Source organism: Coregonus clupeaformis, unplaced genomic scaffold, assembly GCF_020615455.1.
Source record: "Coregonus clupeaformis isolate EN_2021a unplaced genomic scaffold, ASM2061545v1 scaf0313, whole genome shotgun sequence".
Taxonomy (NCBI): Eukaryota; Metazoa; Chordata; class Actinopteri; order Salmoniformes; family Salmonidae; genus Coregonus; species Coregonus clupeaformis.
Window position 1 is genome coordinate 231,997 of NW_025533768.1, and position 15,562 is coordinate 247,558.

Below are 15,562 nucleotides of genomic sequence, written 5' to 3' on the forward strand. Positions count from 1 at the left end.
GGCTGAATATAATAATTATAATTCCCTTCTCCCGGCTGCGTGTTCCGAAGCACCTCTCACTCACATGGCTCTCTCAGATAGCTCAATTCTTATTAGCCAATGCCCGTCACGTGATCAGGTCCTTCTCACAGGCTACAAGTGAAGACAGACATCGGGGATGCAACTGCGCGCGTCCTTATCCAATTCCGTGGCGCATATTAAAGATGTTGGAAGAACTGTCCTGTTAGATTAATTTGGATTTTAAGAATAATGACTAAAGAATTTCACCCCAAACACAGTATAAATGTTAGAATTATCATGTAGTGTCAACCCACTAACAGAGGGGGCGTTACTAACCATTCAAGGGGGAAGGCGGGAACTGTTTAAGAAAGCCACCTAAAGGTGGGAGGAGCATAGTGCCTTTGTTTGTCAAGGGGTATAAAAACAGTATGTTTGTGTTTTTGGCCCCAGAGCTCTCGCCATGAATAAAAATACAGATAAGACTTGTGAGTTGTGGACCTTGAATCATTGATGATTAAAACCAGAGCCTTACAACCTCTGGTAATGATTCAAGCTTAGGTTGAATTAGAGATAAAAATTCACATGACAGATTGGTCCTTCTGAGCCGGATCTTAATACATCTTTATCGTTCTAGAGACACCGAAATCCGTGCACGGGCGGGTGATAGCATCCGTTAGAGAGTCCTGGCCTTCCACGTTAAGGTTAATAAACAGGCCGGTGATTACTCTTTATGAACGATAAAGACGTTAACAAGTTTGAAAAAGCATTTTAATCCAGACTGCAAGGAAAAGGTCAGTAATTTTTATTCATGGATTTTGGTAAAATGTGTTGAACTTAGTTACCAAAGTCAAAGAAGGTAATAATTATTACGACAGGGAGGGTCCGCAATTGATCCTAGAGGTAAATAGCTATTACAAAAAAAAAAACTAGTCCGAAATGACATGGTAGTGAATTGCAATCACAAATGTAAACTAAGTTAATATTGTCATTGTACGAATTGCAATGTTCAGTATAAACAGGGAAATAATTATCATCATATGAGAGGGATATGTCGGGAGTTCATATATGCGACTGGGCATTTGCTAGAACTGTGCAAACAAGTTTAACAGATGATAAGGTCATATGTGTGTGAGACTGAATCCCTCGGGAGACGTGATTATTATTTCAGGGGTGGGGGAAAAAATAAGTCGCGTGAGAAATTGGGTAACTTACTCGTTTCATGAAACCGGAGTTAAATAGAAACTCTGGGTTAGGGGTTAAATAATTTTAAAGGGTTAACTACAAAAGCAAGAGGCGCACTAAGAGATTGGCTCCTACGGAAATAATTCGGGAGTGAATTATTTAAAAAACAAAAAGGGGGGGAGGGATTTCTTATTGTTCCACGATGGGAAAGACATCTTCTAAACAAGTCCGAGAATTAACGGGAGATGAAATATATATGTTAGGGAGGGATCGGAGAAATATGTTTTATGGGTCCATTTGGGAGAAGAGGTATGAATTTATTGGGCATCTCGAAGTAAAAAAGTTAGTGGGCAGATGCATATAAAATTAGATGAAAAAAAGCGAAAGGAGGGGCTGAAGACAGGGAGTGTGTTTTTTTTAAGCGCGAAAAATGCTTTAACGGGGACAAAGGAATATTTAACTATCGTGACTGCAGGGGGGAAAAAGGAGAATGACAGTCAATATTTTTGGATCGAACAAATGTTTGACAAAATGATTCGTGTCAATTAAGAATTGGCTAAAAACACCACAAAGCGATTATTTGAGAGGTACCTATAAAGTCCAACGATGTGGTCCTCTGTAGCTCAGTTGGTAGAGCACGGCGCTTGTAACGCCAAGGTAGTGGGTTCGATCCCCGGGACCACCCATAATAAAAAAAATTATGCACGCATGACTGTAGGTCGCTTTGGATGGGAGCGTCTGCTAGATGGCATATTATTATGCGTGTGTCTGGACTTTCGCACTCAAACGTAGACGTACGTAATGGGTTGGAAGGTGGAGAATATTTGCGTTTTTGGTCAGTTGGCAGACGCTCTAATCCGGAGCGACTTGAAGAGCCAATAGAGGTTTGCATGGAACTATTCTGTCGTGTTGGGCATTTGAATGGCAGAAGATGAAATATGTGTGTATGAGGAAATTCAACGGCGGGTATGAATGATAACCGGATACTACTTAATATTTGGTTGGTTAAATGCTAAATAAAATATTTGAGGCGTGGTTATGGGGTAACTAGGAAGACGCACTTATTCAAAAAGGAATGGGTGGAGAGAGAGTTTTTTTACGTGTATTAAAAGTTGCATTAGATAGCTTTAGTAATATTCTAGATATGTCTATGAAAATATGTTATACGTACTAATGACATTATTTCCTAAGAAGGAAAATTGTAGGGAAGTTTCCCGCGCCTCCCCCATAATGTAGGAAGGAGCAGGAGAGGGGGGGAGTGAGAGACAGGACATCGTTCAAATGGTAGGAATGTCATTAAGTGTATGCTGATAAATAATATCAAGCATTTGTTTTATTGATTGGGGCCGAATCAGAGAAAACTGTTAAATATATTGAATAGCGAACTGAAAATGAAAGGCATGGAATACAAATAATTGGAAAATTTTAAAACGATAATTTATTTTCGTTACAAGGAAGCAAGTGGCATTGGCTGTTGTGCTGGGGGAAATAGCGCCAGCCTGTGGTGGGTTCTGGATTTGTTATAAATAACTTTATATTTTAAACTAAAATGAATAGACTACAATTGGAACATCAGAAAAAGGACAATATAATCCGTAATAGTTATTATAATTATTATTGATAGTTATTGCAATTATTATTATCCTGAGTGGCGCAGTGGTCTAAGGCACTGCATCGCAGGGCTAACTGTGCCACTAGAGATCCTGGTTCGGATCCAGGCTCTGTCGCAGCCGACAGCGACCGGGAGACTCATGGGCGGCGCACAATTGGCCCAGTGTCGTCCAGGGTAGGGGGGAAAATGGCCGGCAGGGATGGAGCTCGGTTGATAGAGCATGGTGTTTGCAACGCCAGGGTTATGGGTTCGATTCCCACGGGGGGAGGCCAGTAAAAAAAAATAAAGATTAAAATAATAAAAATGTATTCACTAGGTTGCTCTGGATAGGAGCGTCTGCCGGGTGACTAGAATGTAAATGTATTATCATTGATTCAGTAATGATAGGAGGGAAGTAGCGATAGAGCTGAGAGGGTTGAGAGTTGAGGACAAGGAGAATGATTTGTGGCTCTGGTTGGCGGGAAAAAGGAGAGGCAGAGACAGACTTAGAGAGACAGAGAAAGTTAGAGAGGGAGAGAATAAAAGAAAAAGAGAGAAGGAAACTGTTTAGGTTTGAAAAAACAAGCAGGCTGGAGAGACAGAGATAACAGTTTCTGGAGCTTGAAAAGCAGAGACTAACAGAGTAAGAAAAGGAACAGACGAGAGCAGAGTATTTAATGGCCACTAGGGGAAATAGCTGGGATCGGTAGAACTCCAGGATAGAAGAGGAGAGAGATTTTACTAGGGGGTGGATCAAATAATTGATAATGGATCATTTGAATGAGATCACATGTAGCAGATTTAGAGTAATCAATTAAATAATCATTGTATACTCGAGGAATTTTGAGGGATTTTATGAAGTTAGGCAGTATTTAGGTCATAAGAGGGAGCTACCAAATTAAGTTGAGCCTAACTATCTTTGATTGTTATTTTTCAATTGGGTTTTTCAAATAAAATAAAAACACACCCAGCATGATGTTTATAAAGGGTTGTTATGTTGAATTTAGGGAATTTTCAACAGTTCATAGGTGGTGTTTACTATGCTGTGGGATGGAACGGTTTATTGGGTGATATTTGAAACTAAATTCATGGAATAAGCTGCAGTAATCAGAAGAATGTACAATCTAAGGCGAGACAACTATTGCCTAGATCATTGATTTAGCAATAGGGTCAGGTAGATAAGGAAAAGAAGAAAACAATTAGATGAAGAATGATGAGCTTTTTGGTAAGGATAGACTTCTGTAAAGCTAAGATCGTCATTATGTACTGCATACGGGTAAATCAAGTGATCTTATCTATGGGAAGGCAATGGCAGCCCATGGTAAAATCATTTGGAACTCTGAGGAGGAAGAACAGGTTATGTTGTTGCTCTCTTCAAAAACAGTCTTAGCTTTTCATAAATATATCAGGGATGTTACCCAAATGGTATAGAGTAAAGAGGGATGACATTGGTCGTGGTTTAAAGATGATGGTTTTTTTGGTGGGCTATTAGAGATAACTGGGTTATCTAGTTGCAGGCAGAATACTTAAGTGACCTAAAAATGGACTTGTCATGTCCAACAATCAGTCTTCAGGTCAAGCCCGGGAGAGCCGGGGTAGAACAGAGGTTGAACTAAACATAAGTGTTTTTACAAGATAAGAGATTGTTTGATTGGATTACTAATTGATTCTGAACTGAATGAAAGTCGAATTTAGCCGCCATAAAGACAAAGGAAGTGGGAGGAGCAATAAAGAAGCAAAAAAGAATCTCAAAAATGAAAGGCATGGCAATTGGTTGATAAATAACCTAAGGGAATGTTTAGGAAGGTGGAAAAAATTGACACATAAGCAGAACTATGTGTCAAGAGAGGGGAAGAGGCTAATTGTATTAGATAATATACGAAGGAGAGGACAAAATACTTTTAAAAAACATTTTTTAGATAGTCTAAAAGGAGAATGCAGTCAGAAATTGTTACATTAATCTGAACATGTGTGAAGATAGTTTATTAACCACACCCGTATGTCAGAGGTTTTGTGCCCCACAGGTGAACTAAAGGAGAAGGTGACCCACTATCTAACCAGGTGACTGGTGAGCATCCAGTAAGGAAAACTGGAAGCAGTCCTGTTGGGAAGGGCCCTATCAGGTTATGTTGGTAACCACCTTGGCCATTAGAATAGCAGAGAGAGGAACCTGGGTCCATGTTACCCACTGCAAGAAGGTAAGACCACATACAAGCACCGCTTAGCACACGCAGAGTTGACAAGCGGAACTGCGCCACAGGGTGCGGGGGTCACCTCTGTCAACGAAGATCTCCTACCCAGACCTATCATCACTGTAGTGTGTTCCTAGGGTGTGAGTATGGGGTGGTACCGAGCAGAAGGACTCAAGACAGGAGAGGGTTGGTTTTTTTTGGGGAATATGGGTGACCCTGAGCTGCATCATAGTCTCGGCAATAGTCGTGGTAGGTCAAAATCCACCACCACCTCGCACCAATTACGCTATGGCCTTACCATTATTAAGAAATAAAGGGAAAGCGACCCGACATACTGACCATCAAGGGCAAGTGATCTACAAAATAGGAGTCAGAGAAGGGTGGGGAGTAAGATTCAAAATTATGATTAGGGATCTTATCAGAGCGGATAAGCAAGCAACATGGGATTATAAGATCCCGTTGTATTTATGTTCAACCCCCTCAGCGGATTGTTCCTGGGCTCAGGTATTTAGACATACTGGGGGAAGGAGATATGAGACGGGGGGGGGGGCTGGACGTCCAGATGGAGGATAAGAAGGTATAACGACATCCCCACGGAGATGGTAGTAACAATAGTAAAGGTCACTAAAGAGGACATGAAAATAACTTACTGGGCTTGCGCGGACGTATACGGACGGGATACTTGTCTAAGATTATATTTAATGGAGTCAAAAGAGATAGAGGGAGCAGGTACTGGCATTAATCCATTGATGACAATAGACCGAGTAAATCAGTCAAGGGATGACGGAGTCAATTTGACTAACCCGTCCACTATGAAAGATTTTCTCCTCCAGGAATGGAACAATGGGGAAGTGGAGGGGGTCCCTGATGAGAATCTCTGGTTAAAGTGGATGAAATACACCACTAGGGCCTTGGGGGAGACCAATTGTTATGCATGCTCCATTGGGCGACCAACAATGTTGGCCGCCCCAATGCCAAAGGCAATGTTTCCCTGTGTATTAGACCTGGGGTCCAATCAAAAAGAGCCAAATTGCACAGGGATTGGGCTGGCAAAATTGACATACTCGGCCAGCCCACCTAGATTCACTTTAACTCCTGGCGAATACCAGTGTTACAGACATAGAAATGGCACCCGTAACTTGGGTGATTTTGATGGCTGTAAGGAGATAATTAATGTGACTGATTTAGATAAGGAAGGAAGGGAAAAAAAATTAGGAACCTAACCATCCCTTTGACTGATGTGTGGTGGGCATGCACTAAAAAAGGGAGCAAAAGGGAGCATTCGGCAGACATTACCAGAGGGATGGGTGGGTACTTGTGCACCAGTATTGTTGGTCCAACCTGTAAGAATTGGTCATCAAAGACCAGTGACAGGAAGAATAATTGGGAGAAAAATAAATAAGTCAGGAAGGAAATAGCCCAATTTGGATAGATGGTATAGGCATCCCCAGGGGTGTTCCATTTTTTTTCATTTTTCTGGTGGGGGACAAACAAAAATATGGATTGGATAAATTATATATATTACAACCAACAGCGATTTATTGACAAGACTAGAGATGCAGTAAGGGGATCTCTGAGTGATTATCCGCCATCCCGCTCATAACTTAGTAGAGGTTGGTTCTAGATCAGGCAGAAAGGGCCGGTGTCTATAGAAAGATAAGCCATTGTTGCATATTTATCCCTAACAACACCACACCGGATGGGACAGTCACCAGAGCTCTTACAGAATTAACTGCACTAAGTGAAGGATGAACTGAACTCAGAAGTTAGTACATTGTGGATAGGATGGTTTGATTAAATATTTGGTAAATGGAAAACCCTAGCAGCCACCATCTTAGGAGCGATCAGTGTTTGTATGGGTATTCTTGTATTATGTGGTTGTTGTCTTGTTCCCTGTGTCCGAGGATTGGTGAGTCAGGCGTTGGTGAAATGCAGTATCTAAACCATAATGAGAGATGGACTGACTCCGGACTCTGACCAGGGGAATGTGAAAAACAATCCTCAAGGCTTGGTGGATGACGAGGATTTGGACCCTGAAAGACCGCAATTGGATGAAATGTTTATTAGTTCTGATGTGATCTCTGAGATTAATCATGCTTGTAAAATACATGTATCCTGAATGTGGGAATATTTAGTCAAAGGGGTGGATTGTTAGATTAATTTGGATTTTAAGAATAATGACTAAAGAATTTCACCCCAAACACAGTATAAATGTTAGAATTATCATGTAGTGTCAACCCACTAACAGAGGGGGCGTTACTAACCATTCAAGGGGGAAGGCGGGAACTGTTTAAGAAAGCCACCTAAAGGTGGGAGGAGCATAGTGCCTTTGTTTGTCAAGGGGTATAAAAACAGTATGTTTGTGTTTTTGGCCCCAGAGCTCTCGCCATGAATAAAAATACAGATAAGACTTGTGAGTTGTGGACCTTGAATCATTGATGATTAAAACCAGAGCCTTACAACCTCTGGTAATGATTCAAGCTTAGGTTGAATTAGAGATAAAAATTCACATGACAGTCCACATTTACTTTTCATCAGCCAACAAGATGAGTAGGCCTAACGAACAGCAAAAGCACTAGCCTATGTCTATCCCCTATATTACAAAAGTTGACCTATTCTATTCTGTGCGAGAAATAAATATTCCAAACATAGTATGGGACAGTTATGGGATGCGATAGATCCCAAATTAATACAACCACTAGCATCAAAAAAACTGTTTTAAACAATGAGGATGATCAGAACAGATCAGAACGTTTAGCTTAAAATGTTGATAGCCTAATAGTTTATTTCTTCACATTATAAGCGCAGCAATGCGCACACGGCAGTTGGCTATAAGCGCGCATGTTCCAAAATGCAATAAAACACCATTCTCAAAAGTGACCGCAATGTGATTATGCATGTAATGCTTTTATTATAAAGGTGCATTTTTATGGTGAAAATAATCTTCCTCAAACTTGAAACTCATGTGCTGCGTGTGTATGCCAATTAGGCTCTACACCCGTTGTAAAGTGGATTAATGTGCTTCATTTTAAGAAGTTATTTGGCCACTTTAGTTGTGATACAAACCTTATCAAAACATTCATGCCTATGGGCTAGGCTACATGAGGTGTGAGACTATGATTTGAAAAAGTCACACAAAAAAAAGGCATGCGCTGTTTCTTGTATAATTTACAAGTGATTTCACTACACCCGCAATAACATCTGCTAAATAAATATGTGTATGTGACCAATAAAATGTGATTTGATTTGAGAAGTGATAATATATAATTCACAAGTGATAGACTAATATTGTCACCCATCAGACTATTCTTGATTTAATCTTGTCTTTACATATACTAAATAATATATGAGTGAAATTTGTTTTGATTTAGAATGGACCATTATCATGCACCTATCTCGAAACAGGGCACGGGAAAAAATTAATGTCATCTATGCACTTAAATAGCAAATGTAGGACGCTTTTCCCGTGGTTCATTTTCATGCCAGCCAGGTAGCCTATGCTCCTGTTGTAAAGAGAATCAATGTGCTTAATATTAGGAAAGTTGATAAATAAATATAGTAGGCCTAGCCTATAGAAAGCTGATGGGACCCTACTCTTTTTAATAGAGGCCATCAAAACTCTGTTTTCTCACGTAATTGCATAGCCTATAGAACTGTTGTGCAACATGGGCTCTCATTAAGTGTTTGATAAGATTTTTGATCACATTTGCATTGATGTCAGAGTGATTAGAGGGACAATAGAGTGCTGAGTCCCAGGCAGTTAGCAAGTTTGGTAGGCTACTAATGACCATCAGCAGCATCAGAGCTTGGAGAAGGCTAATTACCGTGACTAAAATGGTCACGTGGAATTTGACTGCCCTCATGACTCGTGACCGCCGGTGTGGCGGTAATATGGTCACCGTAACAGCCCTATACACAGTCATCCTTTTTGAGGCCTCCCTGGTCTATTCATGGAACAGGATAGACATTGCAACCAGAGCTTTTCGAAATAGAAGAGAGACTGATTGGGTTCGAGTTCAACCAAGGCCCCACCCCCAGTGCCATGGAGTGAAACCAGTACAACCAGTCACGTGACCACACAGGCGGCAGGCTGTGCCATCCACTGCCAATGCCACAGATCTCTGTTTCAGATCCCTCTTTGCTCACTGTCTGTTCTCTCTCCCTCTCTACCCTCTCTTCCTCTTCCTTTCTCTGTCCCACTATCTCCATATTTTCTCTCCATCTTTTCCCCTTTTGTCTGTCTTCATCCCTCTCACTCTCCCTCCCTCCCTACATTTTTACCAGCCAAATATATTTTTGGGCCAAGAAAATTACACCAACAAAACACAAAAAAACTGATGAACATGCTTTGTAATGTTTCTAAAATAATACATGTATTACTAGTAAGAAGTAACTAATGTGGTATATTGTTTAATTACATTTTTTGTGACCTGAGTCTTTTAACCAAAATATCACAGATGAACAAATGCGACTAGAGTAATGTGTGCCTGTGAGATTGAGTCAGACTAGTAGAAGCATTGACTTCTCTTCCCAAGCAGTTGAAACTAAAACATAGAAAAACAACCTAGCTTATGAACAAAACAATGTAAATAGCCAATAAACAAGGACAAAGTCTCACTTCAGTAGACTTTAGTTTCAAGTAAATTAGACCAGCTTTTATGCCTGTGAGCAGCGCTTTAATTTTTTTTATCTTTCACTCTTCACCTGCCCCCAGCCAGGCAGTGTTGCGATGTGGAATAGGCTATATAGGATTTGTAGTTCTTCAAATTTGAGTGATTAATTTACCAGCTATGAAACAAAACGGCGGAAATACTTTGAAAACAGCTACTGGAGCATTTATTTTACTATAAATGTGATCATACTTGACAATTGTTTTATTCACAAATGCCAGTGAAATGCTCGCACTGTGGAGCCCTGACCACCCGCCAACGTGGCTGGTGAAATAGACATCTTACCGCCAATGCCAAAATCTACCCGCATTTAGCAGGTGGCGGGTGTTAATTTTAGGCCCTGATTCAAATCATCAAAGCTTGATGATGAGTTGGTTACTTGAATCAGCTGTGTAGTGCTAGGGAAAAAACCAAAACGTGCACCCAGGGGGGGCCCCAGGCCGAGTTTGGGAAACCCTGCTGTAGCCTACTCCCAGATAGAAAATAGGTTATGTTCGGCTATTTGTTATTCCTTAATCCACTAATGCATAGCTCTGAGATAGATTTTTGAAATTGGCTCATTATATAACCCAAACGTGTATCCATGGTTACTGAACCATCCCTGTGTCTTATTGTCTTCTTTTCAACATCTCGTCATAGAAGGCTTATTACCAGACAGTGCTCCAACCCATTAGGGACAAATCCATGGGCCTGCTAGCTACACTAACCCTTCCACTAATAGAGATGGGGATGGCAGGCAGATTGCTCTGTTTCCTCCAGGATGTGTCTAGCTGATTTCCTCTATGATGGTCTCTGTCTCCTCAGCAGCTAAAGGGAAAGAGATAGCCTAGATGTTGTGACTCTAACTGTACTCTGAGACAGAGTAGTTTCATTAGTATCAAACCTCAAGCCACACACACACACGCTAACATTAAACACACACACCATCCAACCACCCACACACACACACCGCAAACATATACACACACCATCCACCCACCCTCTCTCTACCCACCCTCTCTCTCGCTCATCCCATCCACCCCCTGCCTGTCAGGCCACTTAAGGTAATGAGAAAGGAGAATTAAGTGATTCACAATGCAAACCTCATCAGTAGGGCTGCTGCCTGTTCTGTTGCCCCCCGTCTCTGAGTGCTCTCCCATTTCCTCTGTGAGAAGTGAACCTGATCCCTTTCCCCTGTCCTGCTGCTGCTGTACTGTGGTGTTGGGTACCACTCTCACTACCAGCACTGCATCCACACAGACAGACAGGCTATATGGACAGACAGACGGCTATATGAACAGCACAGTGAGCACTCAACCAGAGAGATAACACACTGGGGATGATTATTTAAAGCTAGTAGCTCCTAAAGAAATTAAAGATCCAGTCTGCTGCTTGCTGGGCACAGTGGGCAGTGACCTGAGCAGCCCTCTCTCGGAGCTGACAACAATGATGGTAGTAGTGACTTAGCCTAGCTGGTGTTCAGCGGCGGCCATCTTGGATGACTTGGCACCAAGCTGGCCAGGGAAGTAGCAGGCCTGTAGGCTACACTCACAGCAATGAAAGACCCTTCTTCTGCACCTCTTCAGAGCAACTTCCTTCTAGCCTGGTCCCAGATTGTGACCATGACCAATGGAGTTGGCAAGACAGCACAAACATATCTGGAACCAGGCTAACTTCCTTCCTCAAGAGTAGACCCATGACCTGTTCCCATTCGATTTCACAAAGATGCATGACTAGGGGCTAATAAACTGTGGATATTATCAGCTTCAGACATCAATATCTCATCTTCGGAAATAGGCTAGGCCTAACCATGAGAAACTGGACTGAATGCATGAGAAACTGTTTGTGCAATCTGCCTGGGTGAATTCCTAGGCGGTTCTCTCAGAGACAATGCAGAGACGACAGCTCACCCCCACAATGCAGAGAGAGGACAGCTTACCCCCCACCTTGTCTTATATCTAGTTTGTTAGGCTAGGCTATACAAGATCTCAACTGAGCTGTAAGGATACAGTACTAAGATGTTTATAACATAGGACAGTTATGGTTGTAGCTAAGGCCTTGAACTGTAAGGATACAGTATCAGGGCCTAAAATTAACACCTGCCACCTGTCAAATGTGGGTAGATTTTGGCATTGGTGGGTAAGATGTCTATTTCACCAGCCACATTGGCGGGTGGTCAGGGCTCCACAGTGCGAGCTTTTGTGAATTAAAAAAAGAGTCAAGTATGATCACATTTATAATAAAATAAATGCTTTTGTTTTTTTCAAAGTTGTAAAAGTATTTCTGCCGTTTTGTTTCATAGCTGGTAAATTAATTGCACAAAGTCAATGAACTATGAATCCTATATAGCCTATTCCACCTCGTGCTGCAACACTGCCTGGCTGGGGGCTGTGCACACGTGAAGAGCTGAGTGAAATAATTTTTTTAAGTATTGTTTTAGAAACATTACAAAGCATGCTCATCTGTTTTTTTGTGTTTTGTTGGTGTACTTTTAGCAGGGGATTTTTTTTTCTGAGTGGATGATAGATGTTTTAATCTACCTGCCACAGTGGCTGGTGGACCAAAAAGTGAATTTTATGCCCTGTACAGTCCTATAACATAACATAGGATAATTATGGTTGTAGCTAAGGCCTTGAGCTGTAAGGATAAAGTACAAAGACCTTTATAGGGGATGTAGCTCAGTTGGTAGAGCATGGCGTTTGCAACGCCAGGGTTGTGGGTTCGATAAAATAATGTATGTGCTAACTGTAAGTCGCTCTGGATAAGAGCGTCTGCTAAATGACTTAAATGTAAAATGTAAATAACATAGGATATTTATATAGTTGTAGCTAAGGCCTTTATAAAACATTTACAGCCTAACTATTCTATCCACTGAGCCCTGGTTAGCATTCTGACATGTTCCATTGTTCGTGCAATCGCCAATTCAATAGTTTTGCTGTGGATGTAGACGTGCTGTTAGATAATCAGTGACTATCAATGACGCACACTGTCCCTGCCTGAGGGTACATAGGCCCAGTAGAGCCCTACCTAGCCTCAGCCCAGTCCCATCCAATCACACAACCACATCTTATCTCAGCCCAGCCTCAGCTTCACTCTCTTTCTGGCCAGACTACACTTTATCACACAGTCTGCACCACCTGGGGTTGGTAACAGTCCATTGTATTACATTTTATTATTAACCTTTATTTAACCAGGGGAACCCATTGAGACCAGGGTCTCATTTGCAATGGTGCCCTGAGAACAACAAATTCACCTTTTGGGACCAAATACATTTACATTTTAGTAATTTAGCAGACGCTCTTATCCAGAGCGACTTACAGGAGCAATTAGGGTTAAGTGCCTTGCTTAAGGGCACATCGACAGATTTTTAATAATCACATTTTAGAGTGACCTGTAGGTCATACCAGACAAGAAGTGCATAGTAACTGAAAGCAGTCTTCCCTAACTCAGAGACCCGTGGAACCTCTAGTACAAACTAGTCTAGAGAGTCTTATAGTTACTAGATTTCCAATTTAGAAGTGAGGTGAGGTAGTAGGGGAGTTTCTGGAAAAGTGCTTTATATCTGAATAATAGCCAATGTTGGCCCCTTCTGGTAATCAGAGACTCCCAGCCAACTATGTAAGAGACAATGATGCTTATGGAAATTATCACCAGTGATAAAACGCAAGGCTGAGTATATAGCGACAGAACTTAGAAGTCCACACTTGTTAAACAGTCCTCAAAAGCAGCTAGCCTATAATGACGCTAGCAGAGGGTTTATAATATGGAGGTGCTATAGAAGTTTTCAAATAGCCTAGACCCTCCTGACCTAGAAGTGAAAAACGATTCCTGCTTTACCACATCTAGACCAATCCCAACCGCAGGGATCACTCAGTTATTATCATTCTGTTATCTCCCAAATTACAGGCCGGGAGCAGGGCCTGGGGAAATGTCCACAGACTGAGCCAGTTAAACCTGTTGCAGGGTTAAACAAACTAGGCTAACTAAGCCTTAAGATATTATGACTATGATTATAAAAGTCTTAGAGTTGTTCGTAAAGCTGGTTATTAGTACAGTAGGTAGAAGATCTATGCACACTACACAGTGGACCAAGCCTATCAAATCAGGCATTCACTACCCATATGTTTTGCATGCCCTATAAGGCCTAAGTATGAACCTAGCTCTGGTCCAGGGTGTTATGTGTGGCTTACTGACGCTCACCCGCACGTAAAGCCCTGGACCAGAGCTACTATGAACCATACAGGGTGTAAAATAAAAGCCAGAAGGTAGTAACAGGTTACGCTACTCAAAATGCCACTTCCATTAGGTCTTGGGCTAATCAGGAACACAGAATAGCTTCTAACATGTTTATTTTCTTAGGCCTTTAATGCCCATAAACACTTGCCAGTATTTCAGTCCAAATAAGCACTGTTGAAGCTCCTCGTCCCAATGACAGAGCAGGAAACTGCCCGGAAAAAGCTGCTTCTTTAGGAGCTGCAGGAGGGAGGGCACTGAGGGGAAGGGGGAACTTTGAGGGAAGCCACATGGGGATGTCGACTAGCTTCCTCATTACAATCACAACTGACCAAACTACTACCCTAACAACGGGCCCCTGGAAAAAAAAAATAGGGCACTATTTAGTGTTTATTGGCATAATCAAGGTCAGCTGTGTTTGTGTAATCGCAGAAACGCTGGCAAACATAGCCACCTGGCCTGTGGTTTTGACAATGCAAGTCTATCTTCTCGTAATAGAAGTAAGGCCCTACGTGAACTGTGAAGCTGCAGTGTTACTGACAATGAATCATCTTTGAAGGGTGTTTTGCTAATGTGTCATCAGTATTTGTGAGAAAGCCCATTGTGATTTGTCTGCACTTTCCAGCATAGTTAAAGGTCAAAATGACGTATCTTCCCGTTTATCCCCTTCCATAATCAATTTCATGACTGTACCACTGAGTGTGTGTACGAGTTTACACAATACAGACCAACTGTTCGAATGTGAATTAATTAATTCGTTTAAAAACACTTGTCAGTGTCATGTAAGGAAAACACTAATTGGCAAATGAGACAGCACATTGATGAACAATTTCAATTGAAAAACTGTTACCCAGCTGTTGTATCATTGCGTTTCAAAACAAAGGAGAATCCAGTAGAAAACACCCTCGTGAAATCATTTCGCTATATTTGGAACAAATGTGTACATTCAGGAAATGTGCTACCCTGATTCCAGTTAGCTTAGCGAACTGTAATCCACAGTTTATCTAGCTAGTTTATACCATCAATGATCTGGATATTCATTATAAATTCACTCAAACAACAACAACAACAGTTTGATAGTACAGATTGTAGGGAAAGGTTTAAAGTTATTTTCCCAAACAATAATACTTTATTTTTATACATGGGTTAGCCGCGAACCGATATATTTATAAACGTTCTATGTGTAGCTGGCCGATGATGCTACAGCTAGGTGGCTAGCTAGCTTAGCTCGCCACTGGTGCTTCTGAATGCCGTACAATAACAAATGTAAGTCAACATTCAAACCTTACATTATGACTTTATAAAACCTGATTAAACAGCATCCATAGCTGGTAACTTACCAATGCACTGGCCCACAGGAGTGCTGTACGGATTGCCCAGTAAGAACTCCATCTTTATGACAACAAACAATACGCACCGAATGACAGCGGCTGGAAGAGAGGCGCATTATCTGCAAGTCCCTCCCACTGAGCAACCACATTGGAAGATACAACTGAGATATCAATCTGTATGGCTGTGTTTATTGTCGATCAAAATTAGCAGCTATTCAGGGTATGTTCACCACCAACACTAGAGATAGCTATCTATGCACAAGATCCAAGCTGGATGTGATCGATTTGAACGTTATTGTTCATGTTATTTAATATAAAAAAATAAAGTATTATTGTTTGGGAAAATTACTTTAAACCTTTCCCTACAATCTGTACTATCAAACT

The 15,562-nt window shown here is 41.4% G+C and overlaps 1 protein-coding gene across 1 annotated transcript in view; it reads right to left on the reverse strand.

Annotated features, from left to right (window-relative positions):
• The window catches only part of LOC121551416 (TOM1-like protein 2), a 59,428-nt gene extending 44,163 nt beyond the window's left edge, over positions 1 to 15,265 (reverse strand). The window contains 1 exon segment of the mRNA XM_041864057.2: positions 15,188 to 15,265. Coding sequence (XP_041719991.2) covers positions 15,188 to 15,239 — 52 coding nt within the window. The 5' untranslated portion in view covers positions 15,240 to 15,265.
• Positions 15,266 to 15,562: the final 297 nt, after the last annotated feature.